This window comes from Drosophila nasuta, chromosome 2L (assembly GCF_023558535.2).
Source record: "Drosophila nasuta strain 15112-1781.00 chromosome 2L, ASM2355853v1, whole genome shotgun sequence".
NCBI lineage: Eukaryota > Metazoa > Arthropoda > Insecta > Diptera > Drosophilidae > Drosophila > Drosophila nasuta.
The window spans coordinates 10,704,713-10,725,660 of NC_083455.1; the positions used below are offsets into that span (position 1 = coordinate 10,704,713).

Sequence of the window (20,948 nt, forward strand, 5' to 3'; positions counted from 1 at the left end):
ACTGGTGAACTGTTGCAAAAGAAATTTATTTACGCTTTAAACACATTTACTCTTTCAAAAAATGAACAATTTTTGAGAAGAATGTTTTTTTTTCGGGATAATCATTTGTAAGTGTTTGAATAATTTCCATCAGCGTATCATTCATCTCAAGTTGATTCTCCAATTGTTGCTGAATAACACTTTCTGATCTCACAATCTTGAGCTGTCCCTTGGAAGTGCTGAGCTTACGGAATGCCTTGGCCCGATTCTGTTTGCGAATGATCTGCTCGAGATTAGCGTGTTTCATTAGTATGGCATCTTCAATTTGCGCTTGGATTCTGGTATCTTTGGATGTGACTTCCGTGAGATCCGCTTGAATCTTTCGCAAAATGTAGATCATTTTTTCTATATTGCTGACAGAATCGACGATACGGTTATCCGCTAAGAATGCGATTTCATTTAGAATCGCCTTGGTTTTATTGCGTACTTCTTCAAGTTTTACTTGCGCCTGCGATGAATTCTTAAACCTTTTCTTTTTGGCATCGATATGCTCCTTGACCGAAGCATTCACAAATATTTGCTCCCGATGCATTACACAATGTTCTAAATCTTGAACTAATTTCTCTTGAGCACGCTTCAATTGACTGTGACGTATATTCATTCTGTGTATTTCGATTTTCATGGCGCCTATTTCACCATTTAACGATGACTCCGACTTGGACCAATTGATAGTTTCCTCAATTAACTTGTGTTTTGTTTCCCAAGACAATGCTTCTCGATGGCTGTCGAGCACCAAGTCTTTGTTGAGCTCTATTTCATTTTGCAAATCATTTATATCCTTTTCCAATTTCAATGTGCCTGCTTCAGTGTCCTGAAATTCGAAATTATAGGATTTTCCTGTTCGTTCAAATTAAAATAATTTGGACTACTAACCTTGAGTCTTTGGCTAAGCTCAGCTTGTTCATGTTCGTACTCGCTTTCTTCGGTGTCATGATTTTTGCGTTTATTGTAAATTTTCTCGTTGAGCAGCTCCAATTTGGAGGTGAATTTTTGTATATCTAGCTTTAGATCTCTGGTTTTGCTTTCTGATATCTCCAACTCTTGCTCAACTTTCAATGATTTTTGCTTTATGATTGACAATTCTGCAAAATATGTGAATGCATTAGTATTCAAATATCTATATCATACGGGAATTTCGTATCCTACTTACGTTTGCGGGTCACCTGAATCTCATGCAACTGATCACTTCGCTTATGCGTCAAGTTGACGTAATGATTCTGCAGCATTATCCAAAATTGTTGATGCTCCCTAATCTGATGTTCTCCAATGTGAATGGATTTCTCAATTTGTTTGATCTGTTTAAATATGGTAATTTAATATATAAATATCTCTATTTACCGCAAATCTTACCTTTAATTCAGTTGGATTGCCAGTCTCATCCCCAAAGGCACTTTGGATCTCTTCGATTTGGCTATTTAACTTCTCGAATCGCTGCATTTTGATATCAATCTTAGTTTGCATTCGCTTCAGTTCGTCTTCCAGGCAATCGGATTTTTGTTCAGCCTTATTCAGATTCTCTTTGACAACATCATTTTCATTTCGAGACTTGTAAAGTACTCCTCTTAACTGCTCCACATCCAGCATGGCTAGCGACAATTGATTTTGAACTTTCGACAGCGACAAATCGACACTTCGACGTTGCTCCTGCGCTTTGTTCAATAGCTTCAAGCGATAACCACTGGCTTTATCGGTAATAAGTTGTTCTTGAGCCAGTTTGAGTATAGCTTCTTCGGTTTTAAATTTCTTCTGATGATTTTTGTCCAGCACGAAATCAAGGCGACGGATTTCAGACATCAATTTGTGACCTTCACGTGTGGCTTCTTGCAAATCGGCTTCAGTTCGCGCTAAGAAGTCGGGAAATTCGTCGAGTTTGTTTTGCAAGCCCGTCAAATTTTCTGCTTCGCGTTGACCTAAAATAAGGCATGTTTAGCTTACGTCTAGTGATAATTGAGAGCAAGAAAAACTTACAGTCACGACTAAGAGTGTTCATGTCATCCACCATTCGCTGCTTGAACGATTCTAGTTTCTTGTTTAATTGCATTTCACGTGCTATTTGTTTTTTTACAGCCTCCACACCATTTAAACTTAGTTTGATGGCTTCTTTTTGTTTTCTGCATTAGAAATGATAAATTACAAAATGCATTGAAGCCCAATGATAATTGCTCAATTTGTTCTGTCAAAAATGTATTAGCTTACCTTATATTATCCTGGACTTGGAATAGAATCTTATCACGCTGCTGAATCGCAATGATCACCTCACTCCAAGCTTGCACCAGACGCTTGTGTTCATTCTGCAGCGCCTCCAGATCGGTATTGGCATCCGCAATGCTCATATTGAGAACGTTCACCACCTCTCGGATGGCTGCTCCATCTTCGATAATTGATTCGAGTTCGGCCTCCTTTTTCTTCACTTCCATATCGAGTCGATAGAAGAGTATATCGGACTTGCGTTTCTCCTCGGACAGCTGCTTCTGCAACTGTGCATCGCGGCTAACAATGCGCTTGGCATTCTTCACCTCGTCCTCGACATCGTAAGCCCATTGTTTGATGTTGCTGCCCAGACTTTGTAGATCTTCCAGCTCCATCATGCGTGTCTGATACAATGATTTTTGCGTGCGCGTCAATTTCACCTTTTCTTCGTATTCCTTTTTAATGATTTCCACTGCAGCTTCCTCTTCTTGTCGTTTCTCAATGTGCTCGTCAATTTGCGTTGAGATCTCCTTGATTTGTTGCTCCTGATAGGTTATTTTATTTTGCATATCATAAAGGGCCAATCCTTGAGCTTCGCGGCGATCTTCCTTCTGTTTCACTTGATATTTGATGTCCGTTATCTCATTTTCCAGCTTATACTTGGTCCGAAGCAGATGCTCCTTGAGCGATTGTTGGAACTTCCGCAAAAGCGGATGATTGGGCGGCAAAATGCTCATTTCCTCCGGCTCCAAGGCCGGTTGTGGATCTGCATCCGATATGTTAGCAAAGTCGCAGGAATCTTGGTCTTCGGTGTCCTCCATTATTGCGAAGAGAAATTGAGTTCACAAAAAATATATTTATACAAGTTTTCGGGTTGCTGATTCTGTTTTTTATGTTTATTCGTTATAAACATCAAGCGCCTGTTTGGTTGCCAAGTAAAACGAATATTGTTTCTAAGAAACATTATGATTGGTAAACAGCAATTTTTCGAATTGCAATCAAAATATCATCAATCGAGTCGTTTTTTGCTCTTATCGATTAGAGCTGGCTAATTGGTTAATCGTTCGTAGTCGTAATTATATCGATACTTAGCATGCTGAAGCCGATCAGCGCATGCGCATTTCAAAAGTTGAGCGCCTCAAGCAGACATCACATATTGAATTTTTGTAGCGAGCAAGTTTTATATAACGAACATTTTGGTAGTTTAAGTAATTTGAATTTAATTCTAATAGCTCATTTATGCTGCATTTACCTCCATTTTGTGTTGTACCAGTGCAATTTTCACGGATTATGCTGTTAATATCCTCAAAAGCTTCTCATATGTGTCTCTATCTATTGCTATTCTAATATTATATGTACACACATTTTCATGCATATACGAGTATAGCTGCTAATTGTATACGTATTGTATTGTATGTATATATCTTTAGCTACATGTGCGTACATATCTTTAATAATTGTGTTGTGTGTTATTGAATTCGAGCGTCAATGAGCTGCCCTTGTCGCAATATTCATGATGAAAATGCTTTGAGATCTCTACTTTGCCGTAATTTTTGTTTTGTTCAGCTTCAAGGACTGTCAAGGTCTCGCGAGGCCGTTGTCTCGCAATTTGTTAATTTACTCAATTAATCTTTATTTGCTTTAATTACTTTATTAAAGGTTAACATTTTGAGCCATGGACAGCTTGGGTATCTCTACAGAGCCAAGTTTTCTGGAAGTTGAGCTGCCCCAAACCCTGCTTGAATCCCCCTCGGTGTCGACATTTTTACCCGATGAAGAAGCCTCGATATGCCCTTTGCTCTCCAGCAATAATACTCTGGGCACCGGTTTGCTGTCACACCCCCTGAGCCCCAACATTGCGGCCAGCGATATTACCTCATCGAATATTAGCAATACCGACTGTAAAGCGGAAACGAGCTCATCTGGAAGTAGTACCGGTATTGCAATGGATGCCATGGATACGTCGACAAATCTGTTTAACAAAGTCAACTATCATCATTTACAGAACAATAATATGACAATAAATCAGGTAAGAAATGCAATTGTACTCCCCTTAATATCTAACTTTGGCTTGGCTGCTTTCACTTTAGCGGCTCCGCAAAACAAAAAGCGCAATTTACGGTGAAAATTCGTTGATTCGGCCTCATGTTTCCAATGTTAGCTGACTTTTAACGTAATCTCAATGAGAGTAAATAAATAAAAAAAACAAGCATGAAAAGCTAGCTTTCGGCATGCCGATGCTTAAATACCCTGGCAGAGTGAAGATTGAAATTGTAAACAAGTGCTAATATAAACAAAATATTGTAAGAACGTGTTAGAGAGTGTCAAGTGCACAGTTGCTAAGTTCTGATGAAATACCATATCTAAAAATGCAAGATTTTCAAAAACGTTTGCTGCTGAGGCAGCTATTCATAGTAAAAATCCAATGCCATTTTCTTCGTATATAAATTATACGGATAAGTGTAAGTTACAATAGCTTTAAAGTAAGAGGATTATTTGATAGACGGTCAGACATACGTTTAATAAAATTAACTAACCTCCCTCTGCTAGGGTCTTTAAATGAGCTACACTTTTCAGTTGCATTTGATGTGCCGAGGCATTAAATTTTGTTAACGTATATGTCACATTGTAGGTCAATTGGATCCCTCCCTAAGGGGTACCTCTCTTTTGGATGTAGGGTTCAAAATGGAAATGAGAGCGAATGTAAAATTGTTATTAAAATGCTTTCTACACATTTTCATTAATACCTTCGCTTCAATTAGGAATCAAGCACGCATTGTTTAAAGGGTAATCGTCGCAAATCCAAGGAAACACCCAGTTTTGTCTCATGGAATTGGCCGTTGATCAGGAAATGCACATTTTTCGTATTTATCTCCGGCGTCTTAGCCATGTGCTCCATTGTCGTGGCTCAAATCGCCAGTTTGCCAAAATATTGTAACCCAAAGTAAGTAACAATTAATGTTGCTCGAACGTACACTTTTCAAATGTTTTTTTTCTCATATCTTTCGCAGAACTGAATGGTACCAAGGAGGCGTCTTTTATGAGATCAATCCCACATCCTTTAAAGATACTAATAATGATGGCATTGGTGATATCCGAGGCCTAATAAATGGCATTGAGTATTTTGCAAATTTAGGTATTTCAGGCGTGCGTCTTAACTCCATTTTTCCCACCGGCGAATCCTCCTCACTCAGAGATATGCGACCTGAGTTGGGTCATTTAATGGATCTAAAGATATTCGCTCATGAACTCAATGCTCGCAATATGTCGTTGCTGTTAGATTTGCCTTTGCAGCAGATAATTGCAAAAAGTGATCAGCATGAGCTGATAGAAACTGTTGGAGCAGCACTCAATCATTGGATACATCAGGGGGTAAATGGTTTCTACTTGAAGGGCTTGGTATCGATAGAAAAGCTCACGAAGCTCTCCAACTGTTTGGATGCATGGAAAAGCATTGTAGGTCCAGATCGAGTGCTCATGGTAGAGGAATCTCTGATGAAGCACACGGCTAAAACCAATCTGACAGCTCTGCTCGAGCACGTTGATTTGGTGGATGTTGTCGTGGATGTGGAAAGTGATACGCAAAAGATGAAGCAACGCATCGAGAGCATACTGGCTGAGATGCCAGCTGGTGATGATAGCACCTGGATACACTGGTCGATTGGGGAGCATGATCTCGATGTGGACAACAATCCACGCAAGATATATGCAGCCACGTTAATGCAGTTGACGTTACCCGGCACTCCGAACATTATGCACTCGAATCAGATTGCCATTGCTCAGACAAATAATAACGAATCGAATCAAACAGAACAGTTCCTAGATGATTGGACGCAAGAGCTGCATAATCTGATCGATCAAATGGACTTTAAGGCATCCCATGGTCTTGTTACGGTTAAGAATATGATTGCGTTGCGACATCGATCCCCATCGATCTACAAGAACTTTGTGTGCAAGGCGAATAAAAACAAGTCCAACACTCAAATACTAGCAAATAGCAACGCCAAAATATTAGTTATAGTTCGCAATTATCCGCGCAAATTCTCATTTGTTTCAGTCACGAATTTCGGCGACTCGAAAGCGGTATTAGACTTGACTTCCAACTTTTACAGTGGTAATCGAATGCTCAGTGCAAGCAGTGAAAAGATCTATTTTGAAAAAATCAAGATTGATTCATTTGACACAATTGTTGTAAAACTAGATAAGTAAGCACTGTTTCAAATATATATTCTATATATTATGAATATTGTTATTGATTTTAGCAATAATAATTACAGTAAAAACGTTGATGGAATTTTATTACGGGGTGTTTGGTAAATGGAAAAACATTCTTTCCAAGGGTTATCATATTTTTTTCTTATAGAGAAAGCTCGTCTGGTTTCATAGGTTGCGCCTAACGATCCCGATAAGGAATTTTTATGGATATCCCCAGAGAGAACAACGGCTCTAGAAAATCAAAGTTCAATTAAATTAAAAACAAATTTCTATATAGATTAATGGTTAAACTCAGTTCGCTATTTGTCAAATAAATTATTTAGCTAAAAAATCTATTTTCCAATTTCATTAAACATCAATTTGTTTGCCTTATCGGAATTATATGAATTTGTTTTCTGCAAGCCCACTTTTCCACAATTAATAAGCAAAATGTTTTTTTTTGTTGGATTTTTTATTTTTTGTGTATTACTAAATAAAATAGAATTGTTTTATTTTTAAAAAATAAGGAAGATTAAAACAAATTGCGTAGCAATTACAATTACATACGAGTACAATCTAGGTGTAAAATTTCTAATCACCATGTTTACCTTATAATTGTAAACAAATTAACACGACGTCATCGGATATCCGAAGCTCACATTTCTTTTGAGTTTTCTTTTTTTTTTTCGTTAAAGTCGCTTGTAAAATTTAATAAACACTCAGTTTATGCTCCAATATTATTATACAATATACAAAACATTAATGTGAAGCAATCATTATAGCCGAATTTGTTTTTCGAATAATAATAATAATACAGTAATAATAATAATAATGTGACAACACTTTCGTTTCATTGGGGGATTCCCCGCCTTCAAGAGTCGATCTAAAGATTAATGTTTCAGAAATACGTAGTTTCCGTAGTTTAACTTTAGCTTTTCGTTTTTATCTTTTTTCTTCTTTATAACAATAACAAGAAGAACAATAATTGCGAAGAAAAACAAAGATGATTGTGAATCGAACCGAGTCGAGTCCGACTGAGAACGACTCGGATATACCCTGTACTGGGGATCAGGATATCAGCCACGTTAATTGCTTTACTGCATTTTTGATTGTGGGATGTACAAAATTGGCAAACAATAAATACTAAATAGAATAATTAATTGTTTCTTAATCGACTGTTAATCGATCGAGCAACCTTGAGTGCCGCCCGCCCTTAGTTTTGACTGCAAGCCTAAATAACAACCAAATTGAGTAGCTAGGACATTATGGGGTCTATACATCTTGGAGGGGGGTGTGGCAGCAGAGTGCAGTTATTAATCAGCTGATTACGAGTATATATTAATATTTATGTATATTATTAATTAATTGCTTACTGTACGTTCTTATCTAATTTAATACTTATGTTGTTAATAATTTGTTGAAAAAAATCAATGGAAGTAACTAGATGAACCAGATGAGGCGTCTAGTCTAATCAATCGACAATCAACAATATTGATTTTTTTGTTTTGTTTTTTTTTAGTTATTTTGTTTTATTATTAGTTTTGAAGCTATGAATAAAAACGTTGATGATGACATTTAGAGATTCCACATTATTATCAAAATTCTTTTCTTTTTTTCGAATTATTCAATTATGTATTCAAATTGAACTGAGGATCACAATCCTACAGCGTATGTAAATATCATACAAAACTGGGGACTTGGGAACAAGGAAATAATTAAAAATCATTCATTAATATCTAAACTTTAGAAACTAATGGTTAGTTTCTCACTCTCGGAAGATCTGTTAACGGAAGCAATGTACATATAAGGAAGTTACACTCTAGCAATAATCTCACTATGTTTTCTCACTTTTCATTGACATTTCTTATAAATGGTATACATATGAATGCTCATAAAAAATTATCAACTGAATCAGAACGATATTGGATGACATTCCTTTTATACTATATGTAAATATAATATATTATGTGTTGTATAGCGTTCTAGCATTGTAATGCCGAATGAGACTAAAAAATACAGTAAAATAAATACTTAATAATTGATAATTAAAAAATAAAACAATACAACAAATATACGTAATTAGTTAGTATAACAGTTTCGAAGTCTATATAATACTCGTATTATTAGAATATTTAACCTACTCTATGTACAATATTGAAGCTTACTAAGTCTGCTACTCGGCAGGTACCATGTTTTGATCTAAATCGGGCTTGGTATCATCCGGATCCAAGCTCAAGCACTCCGCAAAGTAGTGTTCCATAGATGAGTAGACGTGCTCCAGCACTCCATTGAGATCATGGCCTTCATCAGCATAAGTCTGTGAATAAATTAAAAACAAAATTAGTGAATAAACTACTAAATTAGAACTAGTATTATTATAATGAAATTTTAAAAATAAACAAAAGCAAGTTTAATGATTTGTTTTCTATAATAACAAATATGATGATCTGAACCATATTTTACCTGATATCGATATAATATATTAGCTTCTGTCAAGGACTTGGCTAGCTGTACACCATGCACATAGGGTGCCGTTGAATCAGCTAGACCGTGAATTAGGAAAAAGGAGTTTGATTTGATAAGACGAGCTCGTTGCGTTGCATCCGCTTCCACATATCCCTTATAATTCTCAGCCGGCAAGCCCAAGATGCGTTCAGTGAATGCAGAGTCTGCAAGGAAGTACCAATTATCATAAGAGATCAAATAACACATTATAATCCTGGAAACTTACTGTAATAAAGCCAGTCAGCAATTGGTGAAATGGATATGCCGCATTTAAAGACATCCTGTTGGGTGCCCAGAACCATGGAAGTCACATAGCCTCCATATCCCCAGCCCCAAATGCCAACTCTAGTTTCATCTAAAAAACTTATGGTATCCAATAGATATCTGTACAGGCATATAATATAGTATTTAATATATTATTTTCAATGCAGGCATTCATTCAGTGCTTACCTTAATACAGATATTTGATCCTGTACTTCTGCACCTCCCAAATGACGATATAAGGCCTTTTTGCTTTGACCTTTTGCTCCTCGGACATCCAGACGTACATAGATAACATCATTGCGGGACGACATATAAGTACCCCAATCTATGCGAAATTTCTCGGAAACGGACTCCGAGCCTGGACGTCCATTACTGCACAAAATAATAATAATGTTAATAATTATAATTAAAAATTTAGTTTTAATTTTGATAATATTTACACTTCAACGACTACAGGAAATGCTGCATCCCTGAGTTCTTCACGCCAGCTAGGTGGCAAAAGCAGCTGAACTTGAGCTCGACTGCCATGGGGCAAGGGAATTTCAAAGGATCGCTGAATCGGTAATGCAAGTTTCTGCAGCCTTTCGGTGTAGAAAGGACGTGTATCGTATAAGATCTTGACTAGGCTGTGAGTCTTCTGCATATGCACTCCCGAGACTGGTAATCCGGGACCCTGACACTCAAGTATGTAGAAATCAATTCCATAGTTCGTCGCAATCCCAGTTGTGGGTGTGATGAAGGCGTCAAAATGTGAACAGTTCACATAATAATATCTACTACTCCAAAGAGCTTCGCCCAAGTCGCAAGTAATGCACTGCGGTTCACTTCTGCAACAAGATGGTCAAAATGAGATATATTTCATTATAAGAAGAAGAATATAGAATAGAATACGAGTAGAATTTAAAATGCAGCTTACTTTCTAGTATCGTCATGAACGGGATCCTTAACCGAATATAGATGTCTTTGGCCTGGCTTTTTATCCTGTGTGGCCAGATAGTACACTACATGATTCGCTGTATCCCAACAGAGTATTTTCAGTACCTGAAAACATATTTTACTCATAATAAGGGCGCATATGAGCGGATAGAAAACGACTTACCTCATAACGACCATGAGAAATTACTGAAATCCTTTGCTGCGAAATGGTTATATGTTTAATGTGGGTAAAATGATCGTTGCCTGATTCTTGAACACTGGCTAGCAGTAGAAAACTATTGCCATCAGGTGCAAAAACGGGATGTGGAAAGATGTCTAGCCATTCATCCTCCGGAGCGCGTTCAGAATGAATCTAAAAACAATAAATTATTTCAATCAATCATACTATATGATACATTACATTCTTTTATACTCACTTCTGTACATGTCCAATTTTGATCTTTTGAGCATGTCGCGATTATACTATAATTTTGAGATCGTACCATAAAAACTACAGAGACTTGATGATTGCTACCGGAGACCCAACTCGCTGAAGTTAGGTAATAATCTCTGTAAAAAACAAAGGAGAATGAATTTACATTTTCGTAATGGTTGAAATGTATGCAAATGAGAAACTCACTGTCCAATGAGAGAGGGGGGTGGTCTCAATTCCATTTTAACTATAGACATAAAATTTGTAATATCAACTATCCATAACTGGACTTCTGGATTGGCAGTGCCTGGCGTTGGGTATCGAACATTTTTCGTTTCGGGAAATGAGCTACCCGATGTCATACCGCTACCAGCGATAATGGCTCCAGATGATAACCATGGATATGTCATCACCCCGACATGAGTATCATTAAATAAGGCAAACATGAAGTGACTTCCATCCGTGGACGACCAAATTGCTTCCGGCATATCAAAAATTTCCTCTAAATAAATATAATAATATATTAATAAAAAAAGGAATTAGGTATAGAGATAAGATGGCAGTAAAATTACCCTGGTAGAGCCAATCTGGCACACCATTGTATATATTGTTATCGTGGCCCGTCGTTGTAATCCTGATGTCCTCCTCCATTGAGGGCGATTGTCGTACAAATATATCATTGTCAGCAACAATAATGATTGACGTTGTATTCCCCAGCCAGGCGGCATATTGAAGACGCGTTCTTTGTACCTTCGATGAGTCTTTTAACTTGACTGGCATGTGATGATCATTATCTACATCATAGATTGTGTAAAACGCAGTAAACGATTTCTGAAAAATCTACAAAACAACATGAATTACTTCATTTTCAATAATTATTTTGCAAATGTGACACTTACTTTTTTTACATTATGCCTGAAGAGGACATATTTAAGGTCGTGTGTGCAATGATATCCGCGTACATTCAGTTGACGAATCGTGTGGTTTGTTACTAAAATATTTATTGAGTTCGTCGTCGTATCCAAAACGGAAAGTCCCCCATCATCCGATTGAAATACGTATTTTTTCGTTGTCACCCAAGAGGGCTGCAATCTAGTCGGCGTCAGTTCGCCCTGTAAATATTCGTCGAGTATCATGCGGCGTCCCGACCAATACAAGAGTTCATCCACATATCTGTGAACGATATTTCAATTATATTAATATTATACTTCTATTGTTATGTAGGATTAAATCCTAACCGCTATACTTTGTAAGATTCTTAGATTCTTTTACTTTAATATTTTCTTTTGTATACTTCAAATTACTTACCCCAATAAATAGATAGCAGTTATTATACCAGCTATTACAAAACTAATAACTAGTAAGGAGAAGATAATGCTGCGCCAGTTATGTCCCTCATCCAGATCGAGATCTTGATCTTTCTGTTTGGGATCCTGCACCTGTAAAGTTTCATCGGGTGGCAGTCTCCAGGAGCCGCCTCCGCCACCTCGATCAGAAGCTGCATTCGCATGCATTTTCTAAAAATCCAAGCAGTACGTGTTTCGAAAACAAATTGTCGATGAATTGAAGTTATTTCAAGTCGAAGTGTGCTTCGGACGGTTTCGGAAGTAAGAAGCTATATAATAAATTTAAGTTGTTATAACATAGTTAGATAAACTCTAATAAATTATTTTTAATGTTTTAACCTTACTTTTGATTAATCATCATGCCCCAACTATGTTTGTCATCGGCTGGTATTTTCTGATAGTAATAAAAATAATATATAAATAATCTAAAGTTGTATGGAAGAAAAACCTGACAATAGTACGACAAATTTCTTACCTATATACATTGATGATATATTGACATGCATTTATGTATGTACTATATATCTGATATCCTTCACATTGTCGGTACAACAATTATAGCATTGATAGCCGCCGACGAATGTTCCATATTTTTTCTTCACCACGAAATTGAAAATATGATCACAGACTGAACGAATCTGAGCTTTGCAGCCTGCAAAATTTAATAATAATAGAATTAATAATATTCTTGATAAGGCATTTCTATAAAACATACAATGTTTCTCTACACTTTGGCAAATTGCCCGCTAAAGAGATCAGGCTATGCATTAGTTTGCTTAAGAGAGTCCATGTAATCTCCTATAGCGACTACGTTGTACTCTGTAATTCAGCGCTGTCTTGTAAACTTAATAAACAGTAATTTACGTAGTCTACATTTCTTTGTTCCTTGTTGTAAAATCAGACGTCATTAGTTTTTTGCATCGTTAGCATAACAAAGCAAAGCCTTCAAAAGCCCTTCAGGTTGAAATGGTATTGATTTTTCTATGGCTCAATCTATCAAGTACACCCTTCTCCTTTCATAAGTCACCTTCTTAGATGAACCCACCATAAGTTGTAATGATACAACTACCTCTACCTGTAAACTGTAACAGTGCAGCACACAGCCTTGTTCTCAATTACACTTCCGCAAAATGTGCTCAAAACGGGCAAATCAGAAATGGCTTTGGTAGTCAAACGTTAAGTAAATGATAATTATCGCAATATTGCAGTAATTATGGAATTTATTAATAATTAATATATGTGATAATTATTCTCTAATCGGAGCTGTTTGAATCAAGTGAAAACTATACCAACAGTGAGTTTAGTTTTAATGTGAGAGGGTGGTGAATAACCTGTCTGATCGAACTCAACTTCCCACCACACTGTCAAATGTGTGTGACAGAAAGAGATAATGTGAAGAGCACTTGGACTCAGCCTTCGGAAGTGAATGAGATGCGATGCAACATCGAGGTAGAGAGATACTAACGAACAATGTCAAACGCTTGTGTTGTTGGCCTTCCTTTTGCTTTTTGCTTTCTGTATTTTCATAATTTACATTGACCCCCATTTTGCGCCCACGGCAATGTGTGCGTGCGTGCGTTTGTGAGGCTGTGTGTGCTGATAGGCCGAACCGATAGGCAGATAAATAGGAAGCCGATTTTATCGCACTAAGTAGTTTCCTTTTATGTCGTAAGACAATTATCGCTACCAGCAATCTACTTACACACATATCTGTTTATCGATCTATAAAGCATACTTTCTGGGCTTTAAGTTTGCACATTACTACATATTGCTTAACTTTTTCCCACTCTGCTAATCAAAATGGCCGAAAAAGAAATACACAAGCATGTAATTAATGTACACACATAACTCAAGCACTTGTTAGACTATGCAATTCGGGCAAAGCTTTTGCTTTTGCGTGCAGCGTGTAAACACGATTAAGTCCACCGTTAAACTGAGTATGTAAGTGTAGGTGTGTTTTTTTTAGGTATTTTTTTAATCTAAGATTCTGACCGTTGCGCCCTGGCACGCGCTTAAGGATATAATTGTTAATATGAGGTAACAATCGTTGACGTTCAAAGAACGGAATGAAAAAACCAAGCGAAACTATTTTGTCAAATCATGCATAATATGCACATACATATATATGCATATACATGTATAATCTCACACACAAATACACATGCATATATGCGGTCTTTGGCATTTGAATAAATATGTGCTTATACACTCTCAAACGGTATTAAGCGGTATAATTTGACATTTAAATACCAGGCATATGTAGTTGTATGTTTACAATATGTACATGTGCACACAGACGTACATATATACATTACGTATACGTTACCCTCGGTCACACTTACTTGCGAATGTCAATAAATTAGTTATTTAATATATTTGCCAACACATACATACATACAATATAAAAACTGGGATTTTACACACATATAAAGTTGCACAAATTTAAACTGTTTGCAGATATATAGGATATTGTCGTGCTTATGTACTTAAGAAATGTTGTCGTTTTTTAATTTTTTGCATAACTACATGAAGGTGTGTGTATATGCACATATGTACGTATATATCTGTGCATACATATGTACATAAGTATTTACAGGCATGTAATGGCTACTTAGAGGCGGTTAGATAGCACTTTCACACCTAGGCATGTTTTTAACAATTGTGTATACGTATTTACATACATATGTATGTGTACATCTCTTTTTCCTGCACATAAAATCACAACCTTCAGAATATTATACACACATACACTAACTATGCTCAGCACATGCACACAGCACGCACACACACGCACAGTACACAGCGCACACGCACACGAACATACATACTTCAATGATAGCCAAGAACGCAAACAACACTGGGATTGCAGTAGTATTTGATGGAAGACCATTACCCAGCGACAGGCAACCCGGGACTGAAACCTACATTCGACTGTTGTTTTAAGAATTGCAAAAAATTTTACTGGCCAGATATGTACCGCACTGAGAGGATTTTTATTCAGCGGCATGCGACAAGCGCTGTAAATACACAGAGGAAAAAACATCCACACATTAAGGATCACCTTAGAAGGACAACAAATATATGTTTATTATTTTTGAAAATTACATAATATTTAAATTTTAGAATGTAATTAATTTTGTGTTTTAACGTTAAGGTACATTATTGTTATAAAAGAATTATTATTTTGGATGCCAATAAGATGATATCATACTCATTATTTATAATTTTACTATGATGAAATTTTATACTACGAAATTAATTTTTTCATTTACTTAAATATGCATTAATATTTGAAACAAAAAATTTAAAATATGCATGCATCCAGTAGTTTTTATTCAGTGTATAAATGTATACTAATAAATACGGGCTCCTTAAGGGTGGATCAAGAGATGAAATCTAGTGAGTAAAAGTCAAAGACTAAAACCCTTATTTTAATTTTCCAGGTATTCTGAGGATTTATTTAGTATAAAGTCTTTAAATGATATTATTTATAGTTATAGGTAGCTTGACTTTTAATTAAATTCATTTATAATTATAAATGGGGTTTGGGAAATTTTCTCTTTCAAAGAGAGCAATGATTAGACTTTCTCTTTTGCAACTTGGGGTTGTTTTCATACCATGCCATCCAATTTATTCACTTGCTCATCCACTTTGAGCATCTTAATCATTATACCTTGGACTGTTGACAATGCTGGCGGTGCTCGCAATTATTTTGTATGTTGGATTTTGATTTCAAAAATTTTTGAATGAACAATTTGAATATCGTAAAAATATATATTGTTCTTAAGCATAACGATCAATTTTTGTATAATTCTCTTTTAATTAAATGTATTAATGATGCTTTTTAATATATAATAATAGTAGAAGTATTTACTTATGTTAAACAAAAAAATCCCAAGAAGAATATAAAAATATTGGCTTTAATTTGTCTTATTGCCCGTTCCACTTTAATTTGTTTTCCTAAATGTTGCTTAACTTTTAGAGAAAAATAAATCTAACTTACTTGCCTGTTTTGCAATTAACTTTCACGCAATGAAATATAATTTTTATCATCATTGAATAATATTTTTATCATTCTCATAGACTTTTATTACTTCAAAGTTATATATCTTTTTAGAAACTAACAAATGTGTTTTTAGTGATACATCATAACTTCCGTGCTTTGGTACATACACATGTAGGCGTCGCAAAAAAGACGCTTGGCGTGTTCAGGTAAGTCTTTGTCCTTTGAATAATGTTCATTAATAGATTTCGCTCCTTCGTCCGATAACCACTGCGGTAACTCCGGAACGGATATCATTTCAGGTATATTGTATCCGTTCTTTTCACCTGTACGTTACAATAGCGAATGTAATCTTGAACTGATATAAATGTGATAAATGTAAGTTAATTAGTTACCTTTTCTATCAGCCATTGAGTCGAAGAAACACCATGGCGCATCTGGTCCCGATCCCGTCTTCACAAATGCCACGTAATGTGACGTTTCAATACAGACGACGGCAAATAGTTCCATGAATATACGTGGCACATGTGAGATGTGGTTGACCATTGCTTTGTAATCCCTTGGTATGGATAGCTCCTTCCACACATGTTTCATTCTAGAAGAATGTATATGTTTTTGTACATGAAATTTATACCTTTTTTCATGTTATTATATTACCTTTTTTCATGTTTATGAATAGTGTTAACGCATTGATTGCAAAAAGCGGTCGACTCAAGACCACTGTCGGTCTGTAAGCAGCCAAAACATTCGCGACATTCAAATTCAGCAAGATTTCCACAAACCGCACAATGACGAGGGGCTATAAAAAAACAAGTAATGAAATTAGTTATCTATTATTTATATATTTTTGCAGTACGCTTACAATCTTCAATGATGTTTGTAACGTCCAGTACTTGCGAAGGCAAAATACGTGGATACATTTTGAAGCTCTTTCCAAATCGAGGCATTTGTATAATCAGACACGACGGTACTTCTTTTAGTTTGATGTCGGAAGAATGGAAGCTTTGCTCAAACAATTGCTGAACTGTCGGAAATGTCAATCGCTCATCTTTCTCCACAAACAATTGATAAAAATACGAATCCTGGCCAGAGCTCAACTAAAAAAAATTGAATTACTAAAAAGTAAGCAATTAAAATATCGTAAATATACTTTTAGGAATGGCTCCACCCGCATTATTTGCGATAATAAACTGTTTAAGAACTCCTCGGGATCCTTTTCCTCACTGGTCAAACCACTAACGGAACTCAATTGATCCAATAATTTACGAAGTTTCATCACTCGATCGGCACGCACAAAGACATTCTTGCGCAACGGATTAACAATCTCATCCCGCAAAACATTCTGCACATCACTGTAGTGCGAAATGTCCTAAAATAATATGTGTAGGAAACTTTTGTTAGATATTCACATAATGCATTAATAATATTACCTGAGGACCTTGTCGTCTATACAGTATAGAATCAAAAACGCTTGTAAATGTGAACATGGAAAACAATGTTGCATCCAAGTAGCAGGAATTATGATGTCCTTGAATGCCTTTAAATTTGCCACACGTTGCCTCAAGTTCCTCCATATTATGTATTCCTATAAATCAAATAATTTATAGTGACTTAGCATTTAAAATATGTATTTGAATAGCTTTATTACTTACTTAATGGTGCGATAGCGCCTAAAACAGTCGGGCAATCAACATGCCCAAACTTGACGACGTTACTATCGGTTGACATCATGCTGGCCGCTTGGCTGCCCTCGGATTCAATAAACCTGCGATCGTTGGTGCACTTGTTTGATGGCACAAAGACAGCGCCACCCTCGCGGCACTGAAATAAACTAAAAGAATGATTTGTGTTGCATGAAACAATGTGTGAAAATTAGTGCTGTCAATTTAACCTTTTCATGGGTTTGCTTTAACAATAAAAAAAAAATTTTGAAAAAATTCTCTTTTAATATCTAGCCTGTTTTTGAACTAAATATTCCGATTTATCACAAATTCGTTGTCTGTATTTTGCAATTTTCGTAGGGCAGCGACTATGTCGCAACACTGATGTTGAATACAGCTACAGATCGATTGAATTTGAGAGAGGTAGTGAAAGAGCTAAACACCTTGCAGCCCATCAGAGAAATAAACACATCAAATAAATATGTGTATAATATATAATATTTACCGAACGCCGTTGTAAGTGCCATCGGATGTGTGCAAATTGCGCAAATTGGGATCATCTTCAACTTCGATTCCCACCGTAATGTGTGGCGAATCGGGGGTAATGCCGATCCAACGAATGACGCCATATAAATCCGCACATATTCCAGCATCGATCACCTCGACCAATGAGCCAACAACTAGTTTTGTGCCGGGTATTTCATGCAATTCCTGATAGTTTGCGCTACTTCGATCTAAAGTAAAAGCAACGATAAATTAAAGAAATAATCAGTGTTACGTCAAGCAATGTGAGAACAATTCGACAATCTGTTAACGCTACTATATACCTTCATAATCATAGTCATAATCGTCGGTGTCTGTCTGTATATTGAACTCCAAAACTGTCAACGGAATATTATCCATTGTAAACTAATACCCATACGAATATTTCTCAATATATAAATGTATTTATGCTCTATGCGCTTATTAAAAATAAAGAGCTAATTTGAATAGATCGTTTTCGAATAGAGAAACTAGACGCAACACAAAGAACAAACTTATTCTCTCGAATGCAGAGCACGACAAATTTATTTTTTACCACGAGCGTATGTGTATCTATAACTAAATGAGCTTCAGAAGAGAAACTTCATGACTGCCTGCATTATACCCTAGTTCAAAATAATAAATTGCATACAAATTGATATAAACTCTAATCAAAACATTAGTAAAATTTTTTGATTTTTTTTTTTTTAATAATTTTGATGACGCGCTCTTAGTATCATTATCACAGAACTTTATTCACTTGCAGTGTAATTTATCGCGTTCGCTAAATAGCTAAAAATAAATGTTTATATATATTTAGAACGAACTGAGAACTAAGAGTCAGCTGCAGTACGCTGAACTCTGGCTAAACAATCTGACGTGTGTGGCTAACTGAATACAAAACTTAATCTAGTAAGGAATCCATTTATTTTTACCAGTATTGCCCACCACAGGCTTCTGATCGATAGGTGAAATAATTCTTTCGGCAAATTCCTTTTTCTTAGGATACGAAACTGGTTTCTCAAATTTGTGGTCAAGAGATTTGCCATTTAAAATCCCAGCAGCTCCTCCAGCGTTAGCCGGCCAATTTGTGCCCAACAAATCGGCCAAATCCACGTTTTTATTATCGTGAGCATTGTCGATCACAATGACATTATCATTTTTGGTTGACTCTTCAATGTCGCTCTGGTTTATAACAATGATTTCCTTTTCTTTGAGATTACTCATTGTGGTCGGATTATTTAAAGTGCTTATATTTTGTTCAAGCTGTGAATTCTTACTTTGAAGTGTAGCATCCTTTTCACTGGCCTGATTTGAAACTTTCACAGGTAAAGTTCTGTAGTTGTTATTATTAGATAACTCATTATTATTAATATAATGTTTGTTGTGCCTTTTAGGCGCGCTATCATTACTGTACAACGGTTTGTTATATCCGCCTTGATACCTGCTTTGAATATTTAAAACCGATGGCACAATAGCTGTGATTTTGTCAAAGGTATCGTTGATTAATTTACGAGGAGATAATTTATTGCTTAGCTCATCCGGAACGCGAGTTATGCGATCAGCTGTGGTAAATATTGTTAGCGGAGCCTCGCAATGCAAATAGTTTTTAGCAAAAGGAATGCTGTCGATTTGTGGTGAACAAACGTTGGGTTGCTAAAATAAAGTATTACATTTTATTAATTTTTTTTTTTGAGTTAAATATTTATGCAGTACATCATTGTTATGATTGTCTTACCAAACAATTCATGCTTTTTAAATTAGAAACACAAATTCAAATTCATATCAACCATATTAAAACTTGGTAACGGATTCGATAATTCGACCGTTGCAAAAATCCATGTTATCAGTGACGATAACAATATCGATAAAGCTTATTTGCCTTATATTCAGCTGTTTAAAATGTAATGCAAATAGACAGCGCTTCCCAACACTATTGAGTATCATCAATAATATTCACGAATATCTCAAATGGGGAAATACAGAATATAAACAATTAGTCATGGACAAACAAGCAGACATCTCATTGTTGTAATTCATTAAACATTTCTTATTTGCACTCTAATACAGAGGCAATATACATTCCCCTTTCCTCACAATCGAATAAACAAAATAAAATCCATTTAACATACCAGAATTTCCAGTCCAAAGAAATAACCAACGGGATTCAATTCCTCCACTGGACCAATGTAGCGTATAATGCAATCGAATCGTATGTCCTTTTTAAACAACTCGCCAGGTACACTCAGGGTATCCTTCTCTTTCAAGTTAAGTACCCAACGGCACTGGTCCTTATTGCGCACCAGACGCAAACGACGCCCCGGATTGGCAATACTTATCACATATGGCCAAAAATCTTCGGACACTGGCAGCACATCACTTGTTTTGCATTCGTAGAGCTGCGTGTTCACATTGCTAAGGAAGTCAACTATTTGCACAATGCACTTTTCATCTTCAATTGTTTCATATATCTTTATAAAGGTACCAGCCTCTACAAAAAGTTGAAACAATTCTGGGGTGTCTGTTGAGTATTCCGAATTAGCAGCGTTGGCATATGTAATAAGTTCAGCTCCACGCGTTATTAACGCATATTTCGAAAAGTTGTTGGAATTAGAGTCCATTTAAATGAAATGCCAACACATTAGCCAATAGAAATAACTAATGTTCAAAACAAGGCTGACTAATAACAAAAAGAAAATATTAATAGCGATGTGAAACAATATCGATAGACGTGCATACATTTCGATAGTTAAACCTTGGATTATTATGGGTGCACCTTTTTTCCATTGATTCATTAAAATCGATAACTATTACATATTTAAATTTGCAGCAATATAATTTAAAAAGAAAAATAATTTCAATTGTTTTATTTCCAA

At 35.9% G+C, this 20,948-nt stretch overlaps 4 protein-coding genes across 8 annotated transcripts; 1 reads left to right on the forward strand and 3 right to left on the reverse strand.

Annotated features, from left to right (window-relative positions):
• Positions 1–5: 5 nt before the first annotated feature.
• On the reverse strand, positions 6–3,132 carry LOC132794658 (coiled-coil domain-containing protein 40). Its single transcript, XM_060805057.1, has 6 exons — positions 2,236–3,132; positions 2,008–2,150; positions 1,390–1,949; positions 1,190–1,334; positions 913–1,121; positions 6–850 (listed from the first exon to the last, which is right to left on the reverse strand). The coding sequence occupies exons 1-6, from the start codon at positions 3,048–3,050 to the stop codon at positions 47–49; spliced, it is 2,676 nt and encodes an 891-aa protein (XP_060661040.1). The 5' UTR covers positions 3,051–3,132; the 3' UTR covers positions 6–46.
• Positions 3,133–3,361: 229 nt separating this feature from the next.
• Positions 3,362–6,501, forward strand: LOC132794674 (amino acid transporter heavy chain SLC3A2-like). Of its 4 annotated transcripts, none has more exons than XM_060805059.1 (4): positions 3,362–3,437; positions 3,889–4,258; positions 4,992–5,173; positions 5,241–6,499. In XM_060805059.1, exons 2-4 carry the CDS (start codon positions 3,905–3,907, stop codon positions 6,436–6,438), a joined length of 1,734 nt encoding a protein of 577 aa, XP_060661042.1. In that variant the 5' UTR covers positions 3,362–3,437; positions 3,889–3,904; the 3' UTR covers positions 6,439–6,499. The 4 variants fall into 4 exon arrangements, with proteins under 4 accessions (XP_060661042.1, XP_060661043.1, XP_060661041.1 ...); XM_060805060.1 differs by having other exon boundaries at positions 3,364–3,428; positions 5,241–6,500; XM_060805058.1 differs by having other exon boundaries at positions 3,386–3,402; positions 5,241–6,500.
• Positions 6,502–6,888: 387 nt separating this feature from the next.
• On the reverse strand, positions 6,889–14,799 carry LOC132798312 (dipeptidyl peptidase 4). Its single transcript, XM_060810125.1, has 15 exons — positions 14,715–14,799; positions 12,362–12,538; positions 12,231–12,280; positions 11,849–12,155; positions 11,440–11,713; positions 11,113–11,380; positions 10,748–11,042; positions 10,545–10,677; positions 10,292–10,480; positions 10,109–10,233; positions 9,633–10,019; positions 9,379–9,564; positions 9,155–9,312; positions 8,887–9,092; positions 6,889–8,740 (listed from the first exon to the last, which is right to left on the reverse strand). The coding sequence occupies exons 4-15, from the start codon at positions 12,052–12,054 to the stop codon at positions 8,597–8,599; spliced, it is 2,571 nt and encodes an 856-aa protein (XP_060666108.1). The 5' UTR covers positions 12,055–12,155; positions 12,231–12,280; positions 12,362–12,538; positions 14,715–14,799; the 3' UTR covers positions 6,889–8,596.
• Positions 14,800–15,951: 1,152 nt separating this feature from the next.
• On the reverse strand, positions 15,952–20,767 carry LOC132798931 (ubiquitin carboxyl-terminal hydrolase CYLD). 2 transcript variants are annotated; one of them, XM_060810963.1, is made up of 10 exons: positions 20,205–20,767; positions 19,008–19,728; positions 18,056–18,284; positions 17,542–17,720; positions 17,320–17,474; positions 17,040–17,258; positions 16,752–16,986; positions 16,547–16,688; positions 16,285–16,484; positions 15,952–16,215 (listed from the first exon to the last, which is right to left on the reverse strand). In XM_060810963.1, the coding sequence occupies exons 1-10, from the start codon at positions 20,691–20,693 to the stop codon at positions 16,022–16,024; spliced, it is 2,763 nt and encodes a 920-aa protein (XP_060666946.1). In that variant the 5' UTR covers positions 20,694–20,767; the 3' UTR covers positions 15,952–16,021. The 2 variants fall into 2 exon arrangements, with proteins under 2 accessions (XP_060666946.1, XP_060666947.1); XM_060810964.1 differs by lacking the exons at positions 19,008–19,728; positions 20,205–20,767 and adding an exon at positions 18,378–18,532.
• Positions 20,768–20,948: the final 181 nt, after the last annotated feature.

Coding starts and splice junctions, on each gene's coding strand:
- LOC132798312 (XM_060810125.1), bottom strand. CDS start 12,054: ATGCATGCGAATGCAGCTTCTGATCGAGGTGGCGGAGGCGGCTCCTGG. Junction 11,043..11,112: donor GCCAGATTGGCTCTACCAGG/GTAATTTTACTG, acceptor ATATTTATTTAG/AGGAAATTTTTGATATGCCG. Junction 10,020..10,108: donor GTTCATGACGATACTAGAAA/GTAAGCTGCATT, acceptor ATCTTGTTGCAG/AAGTGAACCGCAGTGCATTA.
- LOC132794658 (XM_060805057.1), bottom strand. CDS start 3,050: ATGGAGGACACCGAAGACCAAGATTCCTGCGACTTTGCTAACATATCG. Junction 1,335..1,389: donor GCAATCCAACTGAATTAAAG/GTAAGATTTGCG, acceptor ATATTTAAACAG/ATCAAACAAATTGAGAAATC. Junction 851..912: donor AGCTTAGCCAAAGACTCAAG/GTTAGTAGTCCA, acceptor TTCGAATTTCAG/GACACTGAAGCAGGCACATT.
- LOC132798931 (XM_060810963.1), bottom strand. CDS start 20,693: ATGGACTCTAATTCCAACAACTTTTCGAAATATGCGTTAATAACGCGT. Junction 18,285..19,007: donor GCCTGTGGTGGGCAATACTG/GTAAAAATAAAT, acceptor CTTTTACTTTAG/ATCGAAGTAGCGCAAACTAT. Junction 16,987..17,039: donor GGGTGGAGCCATTCCTAAAA/GTATATTTACGA, acceptor AATTTTTTTTAG/TTGAGCTCTGGCCAGGATTC.
- LOC132794674 (XM_060805059.1), top strand. CDS start 3,905: ATGGACAGCTTGGGTATCTCTACAGAGCCAAGTTTTCTGGAAGTTGAG. Junction 4,259..4,991: donor ATAATATGACAATAAATCAG/GTAAGAAATGCA, acceptor CGCTTCAATTAG/GAATCAAGCACGCATTGTTT. Junction 5,174..5,240: donor CCAAAATATTGTAACCCAAA/GTAAGTAACAAT, acceptor TATCTTTCGCAG/AACTGAATGGTACCAAGGAG.